This window comes from Pseudochaenichthys georgianus, chromosome 6 (genome assembly GCF_902827115.2).
Source record: "Pseudochaenichthys georgianus chromosome 6, fPseGeo1.2, whole genome shotgun sequence".
In the NCBI taxonomy this organism is placed as follows: Eukaryota; Metazoa; Chordata; class Actinopteri; order Perciformes; family Channichthyidae; genus Pseudochaenichthys; species Pseudochaenichthys georgianus.
The window spans coordinates 42,647,408-42,666,611 of record NC_047508.1 but is presented as its reverse complement, the minus strand read 5'-3'; the positions used below and the strand labels follow the sequence as shown (position 1 = coordinate 42,666,611).

The 19,204-nt window shown below is 39.6% G+C and overlaps 2 protein-coding genes across 2 annotated transcripts in view; one reads left to right on the top strand and one right to left on the bottom strand.

The window, feature by feature from the left end:
- cftr (CF transmembrane conductance regulator) overlaps positions 1–6,445 on the bottom strand; it is a 93,001-nt gene extending 86,556 nt beyond the window's left edge. Inside the window, 2 exon segments of the mRNA XM_034084282.2 lie at positions 4,715–4,825; positions 6,193–6,445. Coding sequence (XP_033940173.1) covers positions 4,715–4,825; positions 6,193–6,245 — 164 coding nt within the window. The 5' untranslated portion in view covers positions 6,246–6,445.
- Positions 6,446–10,720: 4,275 nt separating this feature from the next.
- Positions 10,721–19,204, top strand: part of asz1 (ankyrin repeat, SAM and basic leucine zipper domain containing 1) — an 85,697-nt gene continuing 77,213 nt past the window's right edge. The window contains exons 1-3 of the mRNA XM_034085842.1: positions 10,721–10,862; positions 12,568–12,670; positions 13,185–13,307. Coding sequence (XP_033941733.1) covers positions 10,755–10,862; positions 12,568–12,670; positions 13,185–13,307 — 334 coding nt within the window. The 5' untranslated portion in view covers positions 10,721–10,754. The remainder of the gene's footprint in view (positions 10,863–12,567; positions 12,671–13,184; positions 13,308–19,204) is intronic.

Here is a 19,204-nt window from a genome sequence, read left to right as displayed (position 1 = left end):
TGTTAGGGTTAGTGAAGGTAACTCAAACGTATCCAGGGTCTGTGGAACTGGCTTCGTAGTGCAGGGCACAGGTGGCTGCATCGCCCAAACATTATATTTTTATTTTACCAGGATGCAGTGACACAAATATTTGGGAAGGCTTAGCCCTAGCTAAGGCCTAAGGCTAAGGCCCTAGCCTACAGCACCCGCCGCCCCTGCTAGGGATCCAATCACACTGTCTGATTGGAGAAGTAAGTAAGTAAAACTTTATTTATATAGCACCCTTCTCAACACGGATGTACAAAGTGCTTTACAGTACAGTACACAATTCACAGTACAACTATAAAATGTAGAATAAAAGGCATAACACGGCAGCAGGTAATACATAGGATAAAACATACGACAAAGCACCCATAATAAAAAAAGAAGACAGCCACTAACTCAACGAGAACGACTATCTAACTCTTGAAGCACAGTGCATCTATTCTTACGTTATTGGAATTCTTTGGGTGTCAAAAGGAGAATTGTTTGGAAACAAACACAAAAAAACATGAATAAAACATTTAAATGACAAAAGCAAGTAAATGTACTGCTTTGGATGGTGATTTAGTCACAAATTGGGCAGCTTGTAGTAGATGGTAAATGGAGTTCATTGATAAAGCGCTGTTCCAGCATTAACCCTTTCACACCCATTCAAACAGAGGCAAAGGCTGCCATGCAAGGTGAAAACCAACTTTCACACACATGTACACACAGTTAGCATATCAATAAAATGTGTTAATATACTACTTTACCAACAAACCAGCTGGTTCACCTTACCCCAAACACACAATTGGACATGTTGCATAGGTTGAGGATCGAAACACCGACTTTCCATTTGAGGATCACCAACTCTTCAGCCAATGCATTTATTCTTACATTAGAACTTCTATGGCTATCAATTGGATATTATATAAATAAAACATGTACTAATTTCCCAACAAACCAGCGGTCCATCTAGCTTTGGCTGGAGAATCGATGACAAAGCTTTTCCAGTTCTCTTAATGCGCTTTTTTTACACGTACAAGTCAGCATGAACGCTTTCACACCCCGCCATACAGAGGCAAAGGCTGCCATGAAAGGGGAAACCAACATTCACGCATCGTTGGACGTGCTATTTGGGGTGAGGTGTATTAGCGAGGACACTTTTTTAGTACATCTCAATGTTTTTAATAGTTTGTTTACATACTCGTAACTATATTTTGTAAATGGTTTCATTAGCAATCTCAGACTATGGCAATGTAGCCTTTCACGGCCTATTGTACTCGACATTTATTTCAATTCTAACATTTTAATTTACACTAGTTTCCATTTTCTTAACTTCAATTTCTTTCTAGCTCTTGATTTGCACAATACCAATTGTTTTGGTGCGATGAAATTGTAGGAGGCATTTAACGGAGGTTATTATATGAGTTTTTATTTGAATTGTTTAACTTGTCTTATTAGTATACATGGCCTACAGATATTATGTGTTGAATATGTATCAACTCACCTTAGTGGTTTACGGGTGGGATTGCAACTCACTGAGAAGGAGAGATGTATGCTGCAGTGCAAAATAAATGGATTCATCTTGAAAAATGGATTATGGTTCTGCATTATTTGTGCGTTGAAATCACACCCCCGTATGTTGGAAGCGGCTGCTCGAGAAACGTTGAAGCCATAACAAAAGGCTGGACTGAGCTGAACCGAGTCTGATGGAGGGCTGACGGTACACAGCATGTTTTAATGGAAGCTAAAGTTCACATTCCCAGAAGCCTTCACTGTTTGCCTGATCGCAATAGTGAAAGCGAAATCACCCACCGCCTCTCATTCATCACCCGGCGGGCACCGGGCCCTCTCTAAAGGTCGGCTTTTTAACATCCATTTACATTAACCGGCTTGTTGGCACCATTCATCGGGACGCGGGGCCCCGGTAACCGAGAGGCGGGGCTGCCGTTGTTAGGCAAAGTGAAATAAAAGAAAAGGAGACGCATGAGTATTTCAATTTCCTTTTTTCATGAAAGAAATACAAATGTATCGATGGTGTACCACTTGTTTTGGTTCCTTGTTTTGTAGCCTATATTTAGGTACAACTTTGTAGGTTATGCATGGATCGCTGACTCAGTTATCCATGCGTCCTTCGCTTATTGTCAATGTCTGTGGAAAAGATGCAATAACTCAATAAAGATATTGCCATTAGCTCAGAGATTTGTTAGACCAGTAAAAGATAAGATGAAGAGAGGGGGGTCAATAGTAGAAAGCAACAACATGTGTTTCATGTATTTGTGTATGCATATTTGTCTGTTGATGTTGGACATGGAGCTACTGTGACGTAAGTCAAATTTCAGACTTGATCTGACAATAAAGTAATATCATATCGTATCGTATCGTAAAACAATCTTTTAAAATGTGCCATTTGAAGTAAAGAGAGAAAGGGAATAAAATAGCTTAAATCAAGCTCGTGTTTAATAGATCCATTCAAGTAGGCACTTGGAGTTATGTCATGACGACTTGGCCATGACAAGGCTTTACAAATATCATTCTAAACCACTAACTGCATGATTTATTTCAAGATGTTTAATAACTACTTTGAAGAGTAAAAGGATGCATGAAGAGTGAACGTTGGCTAATTCGTTAACATGCCAGATGTAAGAAATTAAAGCAAATCCAAGGTTCATTTAATTTGAGAAAAGATTATGTATGAGACAGGAACTAAGAGAGCAAGATGAACCCAGGGAGATCCAAAACGAATCGAAAGTGAGAGAAGAGTTAACCTTGTCCATCATTGGCTGCCGGGGTGTTTGTTTGGCACACACAGGTTTGGTTTATGTCTGCCCCCGTTTAAATGCCAGCCCACAGAGGGAAGGCTGGCTACTGTAAACACATGCAAAGGTCACGTATGCAAACATCATGGTAGCACGCTGCTAGGTTTCACTTTTCTCTGCAAAATCATCCAACATAAGGATTTAAACTCGGGTAGGGTGGTCATGCATCCGTGTATATAAATATGGTTGTAGTCGATACAGTAAAAAGTTACATATCTAGAGCCATTTCTTTCATTATTTCTTTCGTCCTCTCTAGGTCGTTGTGGCAGCGGGGTGTGGTTAGGGCGCCGGCTGCTGGAGTGAAGGGAGGGGCTCGGCCAGACAGCTGATCGGAGTCAGGTTCTTGAGTACGTCCACGTATGTTTGTGCGGGACGTCCTCGTGACCGATGCCCGTGTGTTGGTTCCCACAGCACCAATTTGCCGGCTGGCAGCTCTCGATGCCTTGGGCGATGTCCTGCTCGTCTCATTCTCCTGGCTGCATGTTCTCGCTCACCCTTGGTATTCCCTCGTACTGGATGTTGTTGGTTACATGCACACTCTTGCTGATGTTAAGTACTGCTCGCAACCTTCTGGTGTAGAATCCGTCTAGAGACTTGTGCAGGGTTGGCTTCAGGGTCCAGCATTCACTGCCTTTCGTCCAGCTCTTGAAATGACTTTATTGAAATGCGAGTTTTTCACTATATGTTAGCATACGATTGGTAGCATGAGACTTATTAAACTTTAATGTATCATAGCAGGAAAAGCATGTGTAAATAATAACAGTATTGATGGCTACTTTCATATACAGTAGGAGTACCTTGATAATATGCATGCTTCTCTGCAGTCATGGCTTCTTAAATGGAGCCGAGCCCTTGTTGATGTTATTATTTACCCCTGTGCTTTGCTGCTTTAACATGTCAACATGTCTGATGTGAGAGGGCTCTACAGAACAAACTGACTTGTTGCTGTTGCTTCTATTTTCTGCCATTTTGAGCGATTACGAGTCATTGGTGCAAAATTGCTTTTTCCCAAAGAAGCCTTTAGACCTCTGAGGTTCTGACGCCCACATCTGATGATTACTATGAATGCTTTAAGATGTATGACTTGTGCAGGACATTGTTTGTGTTAAGCTAGCAGTCAATGTTTAAAGTGCCGAAACAAACAATGAAGGGGACGCATAAATGGTTGTTAAACATGTAAATATGGGTTATCATCTTAGTAACTTTAAGAGAAAATGTCCTGTTTCTCCAGATAACAAACTGCATTTTTGAGCAAACTCTTGACTTCAAACATTATCTCCAACTATCAGCAGTCTCATGGTCCTGTCAGAGTCCACATCGCCATACAGGGGCGCAGGAATGAGTCCTAAAACCTGGACATGAGTCAGCACTTTAGCACTTCTGGGTTGCTTCCGCTCTTAGTCAATGACTTATTGACTGGGTTTTGTTCTACAACATAAAATCGGATGAGACGGCATCATGGCAATCATTAGCCACCTTTAGCTTAGCTTACTTGAAGTCACGTGACCGTTCTTGAGTTCAAAGTTCATTAAAGTGGTGTTTATACCTGGAGATGATGTTGTTAAACTATTGTCTTAAATGGGATAACTTTGACACAGAACTTATGTTCTCCTAAATCAATTGGACAAATCCTATTGAGATGCTAACATCCAGATGGACCTGTTATCTAATACAGTATTCCCACTTAAACAGTAAAAGACAGCCCGTTTTCTTTCTAAAGTTGCAGTCAATGTTCTTTCTTTATACTGACGGAAACTTTCTCGATAGCTTATCGAAAACAAGACGTCTTAGCTTTATTAAACCATTAACTAGACTTATACCTGAAGCCTTAGAACAATTTCCAATCAGCTGCGATGTAAACATTCAAAAACAAGTCTTAAAAGTGCACAAACCTTTCGAGTCTCTCGGAGAGGTTGTCTGCCAGATCAAACGAAGGAGCCTTGTACACATCGGTCAGCTCCAACTTCTTCCTGAAGCCTTTTCTGAGCAGCGGTGACGTCCACCTGCAGGAACACCAGAGGGTTGGGCTTCAGCTGATTGAAGGTAGGACATCTACAGCAACATATGTGCACTTTGACAATATGCTAATGAATAAACTCCTATGTACAAAAGAACGGACTCTTTGGGAAGTGAACATAGGAATGCATTGACTTACTATCAGCTGCTGTAAGACTCAGTGTACCAGTGGAGGAATATCGCAAATAAATATTACTTATTATATTTAAGTACATATTTGCACTTAACTTGAGTATTTCCATTGTATGTGACATATACTTCTACATGTAATAAAAAAAAGGAAATAATGTACATTTGTACTCCACTACTACTACTACTACTTTATGCTAGTAATACTTATGTACTTCTACTTATATAACATTTTCGAGTCATAACTTTTACGTTTAATGGACTTTTTTAAGAGCCATACTTCTTCCACCATTTATTTGTACATAAAGTACATTTAACACACATACAATACCTTTTTAAGTGATTCAGTATTGCTTGTATCAGATGTATTTGTTTGTTTGCGGTTGGAGGATAACCCTTTGGCATGAAAGCCACTGTTGTCGAGTGTCTGGGAGCTCTAGTGTAAACAGGTGTTGGTTGTAACAGAAGTAATCCCCGAGGTTTCACAGTAAGAATAATGACAGATGTTTGCTCGTCTCTGTGGCTGAACCATTTAAAGAAAGGCTGGTGACATAAAGGAGATTACATCATCTGACTTTTGGAGTCCGCTTCTTTCTTTGGTGACCTTTCATTAGAGCTTAAACTGAAATCAGTGTGTGTTGTAATTTAAGAGGAAGGATATTCAAACATCACACAAATGATTGAACCATAGAAAACTTAGATAAAGCAAAAACACGTCATTTTCGTCGTTTGCTTATAAGGTCACATGTGTAATGCTATTAGCGTTTTAATACTTTTTCATTCAATGCTGTCAGATATTGATGATTTAGCAAACCCTCGGTGCGCCTACTCCCACCTGACAGCGTTTTCTAGAACACACTTAAACCGAGCAAAACGTACTTTTTGCGCACAGGCTAATCTGCAAAACGCGCATTTTGTAAGCTAACAATCTGCTTCCCAGTGCACTTTGTATTGATGTACTCTTCTTTGGAAGCGAATTACGACGCCAATACATCATAATCAAACTTGTCAATCAGAAAACAGAATCATATTTTCAGCTGAGCCTGGCAACACATATCTCAAAACACCGCCAAAACGCTTAAAACTCTACAATGACCAAATACAGATATGTAGCAAGTGATTCAGTCGTTAATTACTCAAGATATAAATGTGCAAGTCACCAAATGAGCAGCTGCACCTTGCCGTCCAGAGATAATCAAAGGATGTAGAAGAAAACATGACTTACCAGAAGAAATATTTGGAGAGGAAGTTTGCATCTTCCACTGGTGACTTCTGCATAGTAAGTGCACCGCCAGTTTGCTTTCTTTGCACCTGAGTCTGTTCCTCAAGTCACATTTGCGCCTGTGTTATCTTCCACTTGTGTGCCTCCGGTAAATATGATGTCACGGTTTAGATATCTTCTTTCCCTCCGAAAGAAAAAACCCTGGTATATATATATATATATCTGTCCTGTGAGCGTCTCCAATGGTGCCACCTTCCCTCTGCTGCCTCTCCTTCAGACTGACAGTGAGAGGACAGGCCATCCTTTATTTATGAGCTCGCCAAAAAGCGTGCACGTCATGTCCACGCTGACGAGCATCAGGTCGCTTATTGTGGCAACAAGTGGAGAGGTGAAGCCAGCTGATGCACATGAGGCCACTTCAGCTCACAGATATTGATCCAGGCAGGATGAACAGTCATCGTGTGAGGTCAGTGGGGAATATGCGCGTGCATGTTCAGAGGAAATGTAGTGTAGTGTAGATTTGGGTGTGACTTTGATGCCTTAACAGGTACGTTTAGTTTGACTTTTAATAGATTTTATTCAGTCTTGTGAGTTATGCTGTTTTAATTACTTACTATTATCATAATGTTGTAATGTATTTATGTATTATTTATATTTGTGCATATTTTTCTTATATATTGCATGTTGGTTTGTTTGGGTCACTAAAAGGATTGAACTGTTACCGAGAAAACTGCTATATAAATACTATTTGACCCGGAATAAAGAATTTAAAATAAATTAATTAAATGTCTTTTTTTTGTCTGACCTCTTTCATATCCATTGTGACCGTACTATTCATTATACTTAGTACGGTTATACTTATTATTTTATTATTCTTAACTGATTGTACTGTATGATTTCAGTCCTCACCTGTTCAAAGAAATACAAAATAAAATAAAAATACTTATATGATTGATTTAAAATAAAATAAAAAAATAAATAAAAATACTTATATGATTGATTTAATTGATATTGATATTGATATACTTTATTAATCCCCGTGGGGAAATTGTTTCTCTGCATTTGACCCATCCTAGTGTTAGGAGCAGTGGGCTGCCATTTTGAACAGCGCCCGGTGAGCAGTGTGGGGAACGGTGCCTTGCTCAGGGACACCTCGGTAGCACTTGGTCTTGCCGGGACTTGAACTGGTGACCTTCCAGTTGCCAAGCCAAGTCCCTATCGACTTCGCCACCACCGCCCCGGAGAGTGAGAGTATATATAAAGCTGCTTAAAACTAAGTGTTTGAATTGTGCTATATAATAAATATGTCTTGCCTAAATTGCTTATCTTAGATTACAACCTCTTCATGTATCCACTACACTTAAATCACCCTTACTTGTAAAAACATTTTCAACACTTGGAGATGGTCAATAAAGGAGCTTTAAAAAACGCCTGAAATATTGCAAACACAGACTACCAAGTGTCCCAAACAAATAGAAAGTTAGTAAGGGCATTATTTGTAAATAGAAACATGAAGTGGTCTGATTTCCATGGACACGTATGCTCATACAGCATGAGGGAAGTCTCCTTTAGCTACTTATGTTACTATAACTGATAGGATAACTATGAAAGCGATAGTTGAAAGTTGCCAGAAGCTGCTCTACTTTTTAGTCGTGGCTTTGTTATGCTTCACTATCATTCACAAAAAAGAAGAAACAGTTCCAGGATATCTAAAACTATTTTTTATCAGTTTCAGGTTACGCACAGTTTCAGGAGAGGGAGGATCAAAACCTCCAGACATTCCTGCAGGGAACAGAGATAACACGTGAAGATGTGGTGAGACTTCACAATATCACCAAACCTGAGTGGTATCTTCAGTGTCAGCACTTCAGCTGGAGCGACTAACAGTGACACATCGGTCGGGTTCATCTTTTGGGGGAATTTAATATCTAGCTCAGATTGATCCAACGTGTTTTGACTGTGACGTAGCAGCCGGTTTTTGTGCTATATTTCCTCAGTATTCATTACCTCCCAAACTATGTGCAAGATACAAAAAGACAAATACTGTCAGGCAAAGCATAAATCCAAATCAGGGTTTTGCTTGATGAATAATTATGATATTATGGGAGATGAGCTCCATGCGGTTTTAGTAATAAAGGGAAATAGTGGTTAAGAGAGCAGCTTTCGTTTTAGCTTTGACGTGGAGACGTGACCTGCACGTACATTTAAGTTGCATTATATTTTATATTTTAGACTGCACTGTAACTTTTATCCATGTATTTTTCCTTAATGTTTATTTTATTAGCTTAAATTCTTTTTTAATGCTTAATGTCTTTCATTTTTTTTTTGTAAAGCACTTTGAATTACCCTGCGTCGAAAAGTGCTATATAAATAAACTTGCCTTGCCTGCCTTGCCTATACCTCCAACAGTGTCATATGAAAACACACACATGCCAAGACTAGTCTGTACTGTATGTTCAAGAAAGACCAAGGGGGGATATACAATATAGTGGAAACATGAATCAAAATATAAAAATATGCAGGACAAATTGCCTAAAAAACACATTGGATTATTCAGAATAAACAAATGAAAAGGGACAGTTACCCCATTACTAATGAGACGAGTTGGAATTAAAGAATTGCAATATCTATTTTTTCCCGCTTCTTAAAAAGGCTATTGAAGTTAAACTGCGGGGTGCTTCTTAAAATGTTGCAAAACCTACACCCGAAGGACATAAGGTAACGTGTCGCTGACTTAGAGGAAAGACTGACCTCTGCTGGACAATTACTGTCGCTTGCAGCAAGATAACATTTCATCCCAAAGCATGGCATTTCAGAAGTTTCAGAAGCAAGTTATGCATACATCGTTATAGATAATGACAGTCCGAACCCGACCATCTACTTTGAGCCTTGGTAGGAACCAATCCTGGGACATTTGAGTCATTATTAAATTCAAAACTTGCTTTTTAAAAATACAGCATGCCAAGTGTAATGTATTTAAAAAGGACCTGCACATCCTGCCTGTAAGTGTTTTACCTAAACTCTTTTAAAAATATATTTTACAAGCAACATTGTCAGAAGAAAATAATATGTTCAGCTCCTTGGGGTTTAATGCATTTTTCTGGTTTATATCAGTTGTGAAACTGAATAGCATTTGGTAATTGGACAGACAATTATACATTTATATACATCACCTTGAGAAACTTCAATGGACGCATGTATGACTACATTCTGACATTTTAAATATTTTGTAATGTATTAAAAATGAGAAATCCAATCAACAAGTGGAATATATTTAATTGATTGTATTGATGTGAGATGTACACTAGAAAGAGCACTCACCTGCCATATCCACTTATCCAGAGCCTTTGGACAAAAAAACAAAAGCGTTAACATTAATCATGAGTTGAAACAGATGACTAAATGCTAGTCTTATCAAACTAGCATAAGATAGCATAGCATTCACAGTTAAAGACCAAATGCCTCTATCAGAGGTGGGAGAAGTACTCAGATCTTGTACTTGAGTAAAAGTAGAAGTACTCAGCTCTGGTACTTGAGTAAAAGTAGAAGTACTCAGATCTTGTACTTGAGTAAAAGTAGAAGTACTCAGCTCTGGTACTTGAGTAAAAGTAGAAGTACTCAGATCTTGTACTTGAGTAAAAGTAGAAGTACTCAGCTCTGGTACTTGAGTAAAAGTAGAAGTACTCAGATCTTGTACTTGAGTAAAAGTAGAAATACTCAGATATTGTACTTAAGTAAAAGTAGAAGTACTCAGATCTTGTACTGGAGTAAAAGTAGAAGTACTCAGATCTTGTACTTGAGTAAAAGTAGAGGTACTCAGATATTGTACTTGAGTAAAAGTAGAAGTACTCAGATCTTGTACTTGAGTAAAAGTAGAGGTACTCAGATATTGTACTTGAGTAAAAGTAGAAGTACTCAGATCTTGTACTTGAGTAAAAGTTGAAGTACTCAGCTCTGGTACTTGAGTAAAAGGAGAAGTACTCAGATCTTGTACTTGATTAAAAGTACTCAGATCTTGTACTTGAGTAAAAGTACTCAGATCTTGTACTTGAGTAAAAGTAGAAGTACTCAGATATTGTACTTGATTAAAAGTACTCATATCTTGTACTTGAGTAAAAGTACTCAGCTCTTGTACTTGAGTACAAGTATAAGTACTCAGCTCTTGTACTTGAGTAAAAGTAGAAGTACCAAAGTGTAGGAATACTCTGTTACAGTAAAAGTCCTGCATTCAAAATATTACTCAAGTAAAAGTAGAAAAGTATTAGCATCAAAATATAGTTAAAGTAGCGACAGTAAAAGTAGTCATTGTGCAGATTGGTCCATTTCAGAATAATATGATATGTTTTATAATGATTGATCATTAAAGTGTTATCAAATGTAGTGGAGTAAAAGTACACGATTTACCTCTGAATTGTACAGTACCTGAGTAAATGTACTCAGTTAGTTCCCAAGTCTTCCTTTTTCTGATGTATTGGAATAATTGCTCAATAAAGTTGAAAAAAAAAAAAAACTTCACCTGCGCGGTGTAATTGTTGCGTTAGCCACTTAGCTGGTAACAATTAACTATGGACATCATAACTGCAAACTCCTTCCCGGCTGGAGATGAAAGCGAAGGTAGCAACGACGAATGGGATATCGGGTTTTGTTTGGATAAAAAGTCCCCTCAAATTAAGGTGATGTTATAAAACCGTTCTCATCTTTTCTGAAAACGCGTGTTAGCTACTAGAAACGAACAGAAGCTACGTTAGCTCACTAGCTAGTAGCTAACATGTGTTGAGCTATCATTGGCTTCTTTTGACGATGCAATCTCGCTGTTTTATAGCCGGTAAAATAGAAACAAAAGCTAACAGGCTGGCACAAACTCGTTATAGTCAGGATGTTAGATATATATATTCGTAAATGTATTGTCAAAATGGGGATAAAGGTAGACTTTTGTGTTGAAATAGCACTGCCGCTAATTTTCCTTCATGGTCTTAGCTTCTAGCAATCATTACGAGTGGTGTAAAGTAACTGAGTAGATTTAAGTACACTTTTAAGAGACTTGTACTTTACTTGAGTGTATCAATGTTATGCTACTTTGTACTTCTACTCAACTACAAGTATGTAACACCTTTAGTTACAGTTTTGGATTAATAATGTGAAATATAATCAACACTTACATCAGTCTTTAGTTCCACCTGGAGTCAATTCACAAGCTTCCCTGCAGTATACAAAGTCATTAAAACTACCTACCCTAACACCATGTATACATGTTTAGTATATAACTTGGACATAAGTGTACGATAGTTATCCAATATATCTCTTAGTACTTGCAAGGTCAAGTACTTTGTTCACCTATATCAGGGGTATTCAACTAAAATTCAACGAGGTCCAGTTAGAGAAAATCTCCCCATGCAAAGGTCCGGAACATCAAAATGTCTAACTTGCTTTATGAATTAGTGTGATATATATTGAAGTAGCTTTATCAACGTCTGCATGTAATCAACAACTGACTGCCAATCAAATAAAGAAAGTACAAAAACAACTATTTATTGTCAATTCACATTGAACAATACAGATATACAGTAAATACTGTGGATATGTGTAATGTTCCTCTCGGGCTGCATTTAAAAATAAAATAGAGAAAATAAATAAAATAGCTTTTAAAAATGTGCATCTTAAAAGTGCTTAATTTTAGATAAATAAAATAAAGTGTAGCAGCAGCTTGAGTTTCCCTTTGTCTTTGTTAACCGTTTCACATCATGACTTGTAGATGTAAGCCGATTTATAGAACAATATCAGTCATCATAACAATTGAACAGTTTTAAAGTGTCTCTTTCTTTCCCTCTTATATTGCAGTCCCTCACTCACTTTGTTTTAACTCAGTGTGAGAATTGAGCTGGAGCTTGTCCTGCCAGGAGTTTAAATCTGGGCTGAAATGGTGTCAGGGCCATTCTCTCACACACATGCTCATTGGTTAGCCTCGGTTAGCCTGGAACGATATTTAGTTTTAATTTTGATCCTGGTGGACTGATCATATTGGGCTCTGAGACTGCTTATGTTTTGTGACCTCAGTTCTGACTTGATTATTCTCTTCACTCACTTCCCTCTCCGCTTCTCTCTGCCGCGCTCTCGTCTCTTGTTCTGTGTTTCTCTCCCTGTATCGCTCACTCGTCTCTATCGCCCCCTGTCGGCGGCGGTTAAAATAGAATCGCCCCGTCTAAATTGAAATCCCCTATTAATGTATTGATTATAGGTCTGGGTCCGGACCGCGGCCCGCCTGTTGCCGACCTATATGGACACTTGTCAATGCCATCCACACATAATAGCTGGAAATATATATATATATATTTGTAAAAAAAAGTGTAAATCCATCCTAATCCTTCCCTTTTGTCTCAGGATCAGGAAGCTGTTGTGCCACATGCACAAGATAATGTGTCGCTGTTGAAACAAGCCATCAGTAAAGGAGACGTTGGGACTGTCAAACAGCTGTTGGACGATGGCAAGTACTCTCCTAACATGCCCAACTTTTGTTAAAAAATAATATTTGATTAACTTTGTTGTCAGTGTGCCCATATACTGAGTTCTTTAGACATTTTCTTTTTTGCATATTTTGGCACAGAATTATTAGACTTCAATTAACTACACGTTTGAAACACTGGTAGATAAAAATAAGGAAATATTCTTGCATGGGAGTCCTGTTGTCTTAAAATGAAATTGTTGTATTATATACAGTTTGTTTGTGTATAAGGATGTCTAAATGGTTGAATTGGTGGTGGGGACAGACTTCCTTCACAGTGAGAATGTAGAAAACATTGTTTAAGCGACTGGTTGTGATTTTCTGAAATCATTCGAGATGGGGAAAAACAATAATTCAAAAGAGGAAGTTTGAACAAAACAACAGGATCTTGTTTTCTGTTTGCATCTTTGTGTGCTGGGGGTCATTAGGGACATCTTGTGTTATTTATATAATCATTTCATTGCCGCTCTTAATGTGATCCGTTTGCTGTGGACAGGCATGGACGTGGAGACCAGGCTCGGCTTTGATTGGACGCCTCTCATGTGTGCCGTCAGTGTGGTTAACTACGAGCTCACAGAACTGCTCCTGGACAGAGGGGCCAGCGCCAACTTCAGCAAAGGTCAGACCAATACGGAGAGGGGAGTTCACTTTTTTAATTATTGGTACAACATATCTTGCATATCTTAAACATCTCACATCTTGCATTTAGATTTATCATAAAGAATTGTGATTTTTTGTGGACAGAAATATTTTACCATGACATTTTTAATTAGCTATATCGCCCTGCCCAACTTTAACACAGTATTTAAGATGTTTTTCTTCCATATGTTGTGTTTACACCTCTCTGACTTTTCTCTCTTCAGTTATTTGTCATTGTACATAGGGAATAATACTTAAATTATATATTTTAAATAGGGCTGTCAAACGATTACAATTTTTAATCAGATTAATCACAGCTTAAAACTTAATTAATCATGATTAATCACCATTCGAACTATGTCCAAAATATGCCATTTATTTATGTATATTGTTGGGAATGGGAAGATAAATGAAAGAAGGCGGATATATCCATTTAACATACAGTATCTATGTTTATTATAACATTTTTCTGTGTGTCAAAATGAAAGACAACCCACACACCTATCAATCATCAAACCGTGGGGTCTTAATTCATTACGTGTTGACTTCTATCAACGGGGGAGCACTTCAGGAAAGTCGACAGGGGGGGCGGCTAGTGGAGTACTTTGTGACCACAGAGTGTGAACGTTGTGATCAGCTGTTTTAGCGCAGTTCTCCAGTGAAGGGGGGGAGTCTCCCTCCGCAGCCGGTTGGCGTAGTTTTGGCACAGTTCCGTTGTACAGACCGACGTTAACAGCAGCCTGTCTGTGCACACGGAGACCGACTCTGTCGTCCGGTGATCGAACCGCCTTCTGGAAAAGCTTCACAAGTACGTCGGTACGCAAATGCGCTTTGTGACACAAGAGATGGTACGCATTTCAGATTACGCACATAACCTGCGTACCAGTTATGTGCACCCCTGTACCAGAGCCATATTATTACTATTATATGGCTCTGCCCTGTACTACAGCAAGAGTATTCCCCGTCGGGACTTCCTGCAACAACACCACGCCGTTATCAAAGATGTTCTATTGAGAAGACGATCACTACGTGACAAAAGTTTTCAAAACCGTGGCTACTGAAATCAATCTGACTAACTGCTGTCTGTGCAATTTACTCCGCGAGTTGGCAGACTTTATTTTGCTTTCTTTAACATCATGTCTCATGGTGGGGCTAAGCCACTTCTTGGTATGGGTGTAGCCTACCCCAGCCATACCCTGGCGCTGCCACTGGTGGCACGTATGGGGCGGGCCATTCTGCACATGCGTTAAATGCGTTAACGCAATTAATTCAGAAAATTAATTACCGCCGTTAACGCGATAATTTTGACAGCACTAATTTTAAAGTAGAAAACATTCAAATTAGCCTTAAACAGAAGCCAAAAATACAGCTCATATCTCAAAAAGACAAGCAAGTATCACCCCAAAATGTTTTATAGATAAAAGTCCCTTATGTCATTCCCAACCACATCTTGGCATCTGTAACTTGTCACTCAAAGCTATTTTAGACGACTAAAGACACCAAATTAGGAATTGAATTTATGGTTTGAACTTTTTTCCTGGTGCTTTCCATTGACGTATAAAGACAACTGGAAACGGAGAGTAGACGAGGCCCCATTCATTCCTATGAAAGATGCTGATTGGGGCATGATTCAAAACATTGAAAGACTTGGGCCAGTAGAGCATGCAAACTTGAGTTCTCCTTAGCACATGTTTACAACTTTTGGATGCTAATGGTTTAAATAAGAGCTTTAGGAGTGTTCGTACTGGGATTTTGATTTAGCCTAAACGGAATGACATGCTAATTTACAGACGTCTCTTTGTCCATGCAGCATAAGTCAATGGGGAAAAGTATTTTCGGGCCCAATGATGTCCCGGGGTGTTTCTCAATGTCGAGGAAGGATGCTCCAGAGCCACTATTTCAAGCATGCTACGTCATCGAGTGCCGCCGAAGGACTGTTCCAATGTCCAGCATACTTGGAATTCTACCGGGCTTCGTAGCGAGAAATTTCGAGGCTTCACATGTGAAGACTCCGCGGTCTTAAAATCCCCACAATGCTTTGCGCACGGCAGAGTTCCCGTTAGAATATTTTTTCGTCGGTCAACATGTCCGTTAAAGTTTAAATCTTCCGGACAACATTTGAAAAGTGCCGGTCAAAGGTCTCCTTTATTATTTATTGAGCTTTAAAACAAATTGATATGATTCGATATTAAACAAACTAATTATAGCAGATTAACTACATTATTCAAAAGTGAACAGTAACTTATAACAACACGGGAATAATACACGGAGCGCTCTCCCCCTCTCCTGACAGCCCGTCAGTCTCATGCAGCTCGCGGATCAGTAACGAGTGACCCGACAGTAAAACTAAACACATCTATAACTAGTTTCTGTAGTTTGAGAGGTCATTAAAATAGCTACGTGTGATATTCTAACCTGAAGTGTTTTGTCCGCTCACCGCTGCAGGTGTTCATGCAGAGCTGCGTGTCGCCTCGTCAGCAGCAGCTGATCTCTCTCCCGTCAGATTAGACTCGCGTTTATGTCCATATCGATCAGATCCAGCTAGTTCTAGCTAATGATAGGACTACCTGCTTATTTAGAGTTAGAGTTGAGTTGACTATTCTTGTCTGTCACATACTCTTTTGTCTGAAACATAAGTGGCGCAATTGATGCGGTATTGCGCTAAACGGAAATTATTTTGACCGGACACTTTGACCGGAGAGATTTAGATTTTCCGGTCTTCAGCATATTTTACCGGTCATAGCCCGATAATTACCGGCTAACTGGAACTCTGGCGCACGGACCAATTTCCAAATCTTTGGTGGAAATCGCGCTCCATTTAAGGCGGGGCCTCGCATATGACGCACACCTGTTAGCCTGTTCCACCATTCTTCGTTTTCCGAGGCTAGGAAGGATTCTTGCCTCGCTTCTGAAGCAAGTGACTCGGAAGACATGTCCTACCAAGCAAGCGTCCTCGACATTGAGAAACACCCACAGACTATAATGAATGTGTAGTATCATAATTTGGCCACTATAAATAGGGATGTCCCGATCACCTTTTTTTGCTTCCGATCATTTGATTTTGACAATCTGCCGATACCGATTTTTCCCGATCCGATCTTTATGCAATGCATTAAGAAAAAAAACAGATAACGGCTGGTCAACCAACGCGATGAGTTCAGCTATCTTGCTGTTATTGTGTTGGCCTTTTCACTGCTCTGGGGCAGTTTCTCTTTCCTTTTAAAAGTCTCTGAAAGTGTCGGTTGCTTCAGTGCCGTTACCCGAGTGGCCGCTGTGTACTCGTCGTGTTGTTGTTGGTGTTTGTTTCTCAGGTGGCGTATTAGATTGGTCGTGTTGAACGTAGCTCTGTTCTTTCCACCACGCGGAACCTCTGCCTTGCAAACATTGCATCTGGCTGTTACACTGCCTTCGCTTTCAATTTTATAATACTTCCAAACTCCTGACATTTTCTCTGTCCCGACTCCCGAGTCACCAGCTGAACGTAGCCTCTCGTTAGCTTACTGCTACTATTAGACACTGCGCCCACTCTGTTGCCAGATTTCAGAGGAATAAGCAACTAGGTCTGAAAACAAGCCCAAAGAAGCAACACATACATGATGTTGTGTAATTTTAAACCAAAACTAAGTCCTCAGGATGACTTTAAGACGTGAACATGGTCATTTTTGTTTTGTAACATTAAATTAAAAAAAAAAAAATCATAAAAAAAAAAAAAAATCCCGATCCCCGATTTTTTTTAAATCACGTGATCGGCTCCGATCCCCGATCACGTGATCGGATCCGGACATCTCTAACTATAAACATTTACTTTAATCAGAATACCTTTTATTAGTCCCACAGAGGGGGCATTTACATTGTTACAGCAGAAAAGAGCCAGAGACAGCTTAATGTTACCTAAAGCATGCATCAAAAGGTATTAAAGATACAAAGAAATTATAATAAAAAAAGTTACACATTTTACAAAATACACATCCAAGTTATTTTCCCTAAAGATTGAAACAGAAATGAATCACGCATACTGTTTTGGTTGGTTTGTCATACAGGTAGGCACTACTTATCTCTGATCCCTACTCAACCCCTTCTGAGAAAAACTAGTGCAGATAGTTTGATAGGCAACAGCATTACATTGCTGCATTCCAGGCTCTGATATCGAACAGCCATCCTTAATCCTCCCCACGGTCCCAGTTGTCTTGGTGTGGAGCCATCTTCCCTGTGGCACATTTTATCAATTTCCTCACCTGCTGCAGCCAAAAAGCAAAGGGGCCAATCGGGCCAAAACGCTTCATCTGACATTACTTAATGGCGATAACGCCAACGAGGAACTCTTGCAGAAACACACCTCTGATCCTTAGAGTTGTTTTTAGTTCATGCACAATGCACCCTCGTCCCAAAGCAGGAGAAATTGAAGGCATCTGTTGGATCGAGGTCAGACTGGGTGAAATAAGCACGGTGAGAAGAGCTCTTCCATGTCAAGAAATCTGCTGCTTTGTGCATATAAAACCGTGCAATAGATCCCTAGGAAAATAAGCTTTATGTTCGGAGAGATAGTTCAATAATGCATCATTTCTTACCTATAGAGGGCAGAAAGCTCTACTCTGGTCAGAGAGGAAGGGCTCTTCAAGTGTAATTATTCCTTTTATCAGTTTGAATACAAAATAAATATTGTCAATGAGCTGCTTTTTTAAATCTTTGAACACTTGGTGGACTGTTATGTTGGTAATCTTGGATATTAAAGGTGACATGTCGTGCTTTTCCGGTTAGTACCCGTCCCCTTGTGTGTTATGAAGGTTTTTCTGCATGTAAACGGTCTGCAGAGTCAAAACTAGGGATCGACCGATATGGCTTTTTCAAGGCCGATTATTAGTAATCAAGGAGACCGATAACCGATATTTGGAACCGATATACATTTGCAGTAAAATCAGAAAATCTTGGTGTCAAAATATAGAAAAACACAAACTCCAACACAACTCAACTTCTTTGAAATGCATTTAAGCATATATTATGTTTAATGAACCTTTAAACATCTTACAACTGGTTTCCTCTCTGTGCCCTTTTCTTTAGTGCAGCCATCTGCTATGAGTTAGAGAGAGACAAGAAGTGGGGCTGCAGGCTGACATGCTTAACCAACAATAATGCTTAATTTATTATATCAAACCAATGCCTGTCTGTCTAGCATAACATCCCAATAAATTGCTAGCAACTGCAAAACACTATGCTAGCTAATGTTTTGCAAACTATTAAAAGTGAGGCTATTGCAGTAGACCTAACGTTAGACTAGTAGCCTCACTTCTAATATTTTGCTAAACATTTGCTAAATACATGTTGGCTAGCTAATGAGCTTCACATATCAATCTGAAAAACTGCGAGGCTCCACTCGCAGCCCCCCTCCGCACCACAGTTACTCCGCTGCGAGATGCTGCACGCACCCCCAACTCTGACTGACTTCCCGCGTCCCTGTGTAACTGGGAAGCTGATAGAATTGGATCAATAGATCGTGCTGTTTTTGCAACTTCAGCATAGGGGATTGGGATGTTTATTGAACTTCGGCTTTCAACTGATTTACCTTCGAAACACATGTATGGCTCTGCCGCTCAGCGCTGCTGCATACCTCTGTCAGTCTGCGTTCTTCGCACCTGCCTGTAATCTGAGAAGGTCCCGCCTCTCTGGCTGGCTCCCGCCTGGAAAATCTTCAGTGTTGATTGACACTTCAGTAATAGCCTATCAGATAGCGCTGTGGGCGGGACATTGCTCGTGTACAGAGAGTGGTGACTGCAGACAGAGAAACGGCCGCATCAGAGCCAAAGTGTTATCGGCAATTTTATAAAAAAAAGGCCGATACCGATAATCGGTCAAATGCGGAATATCGGCCCCGATAATCGG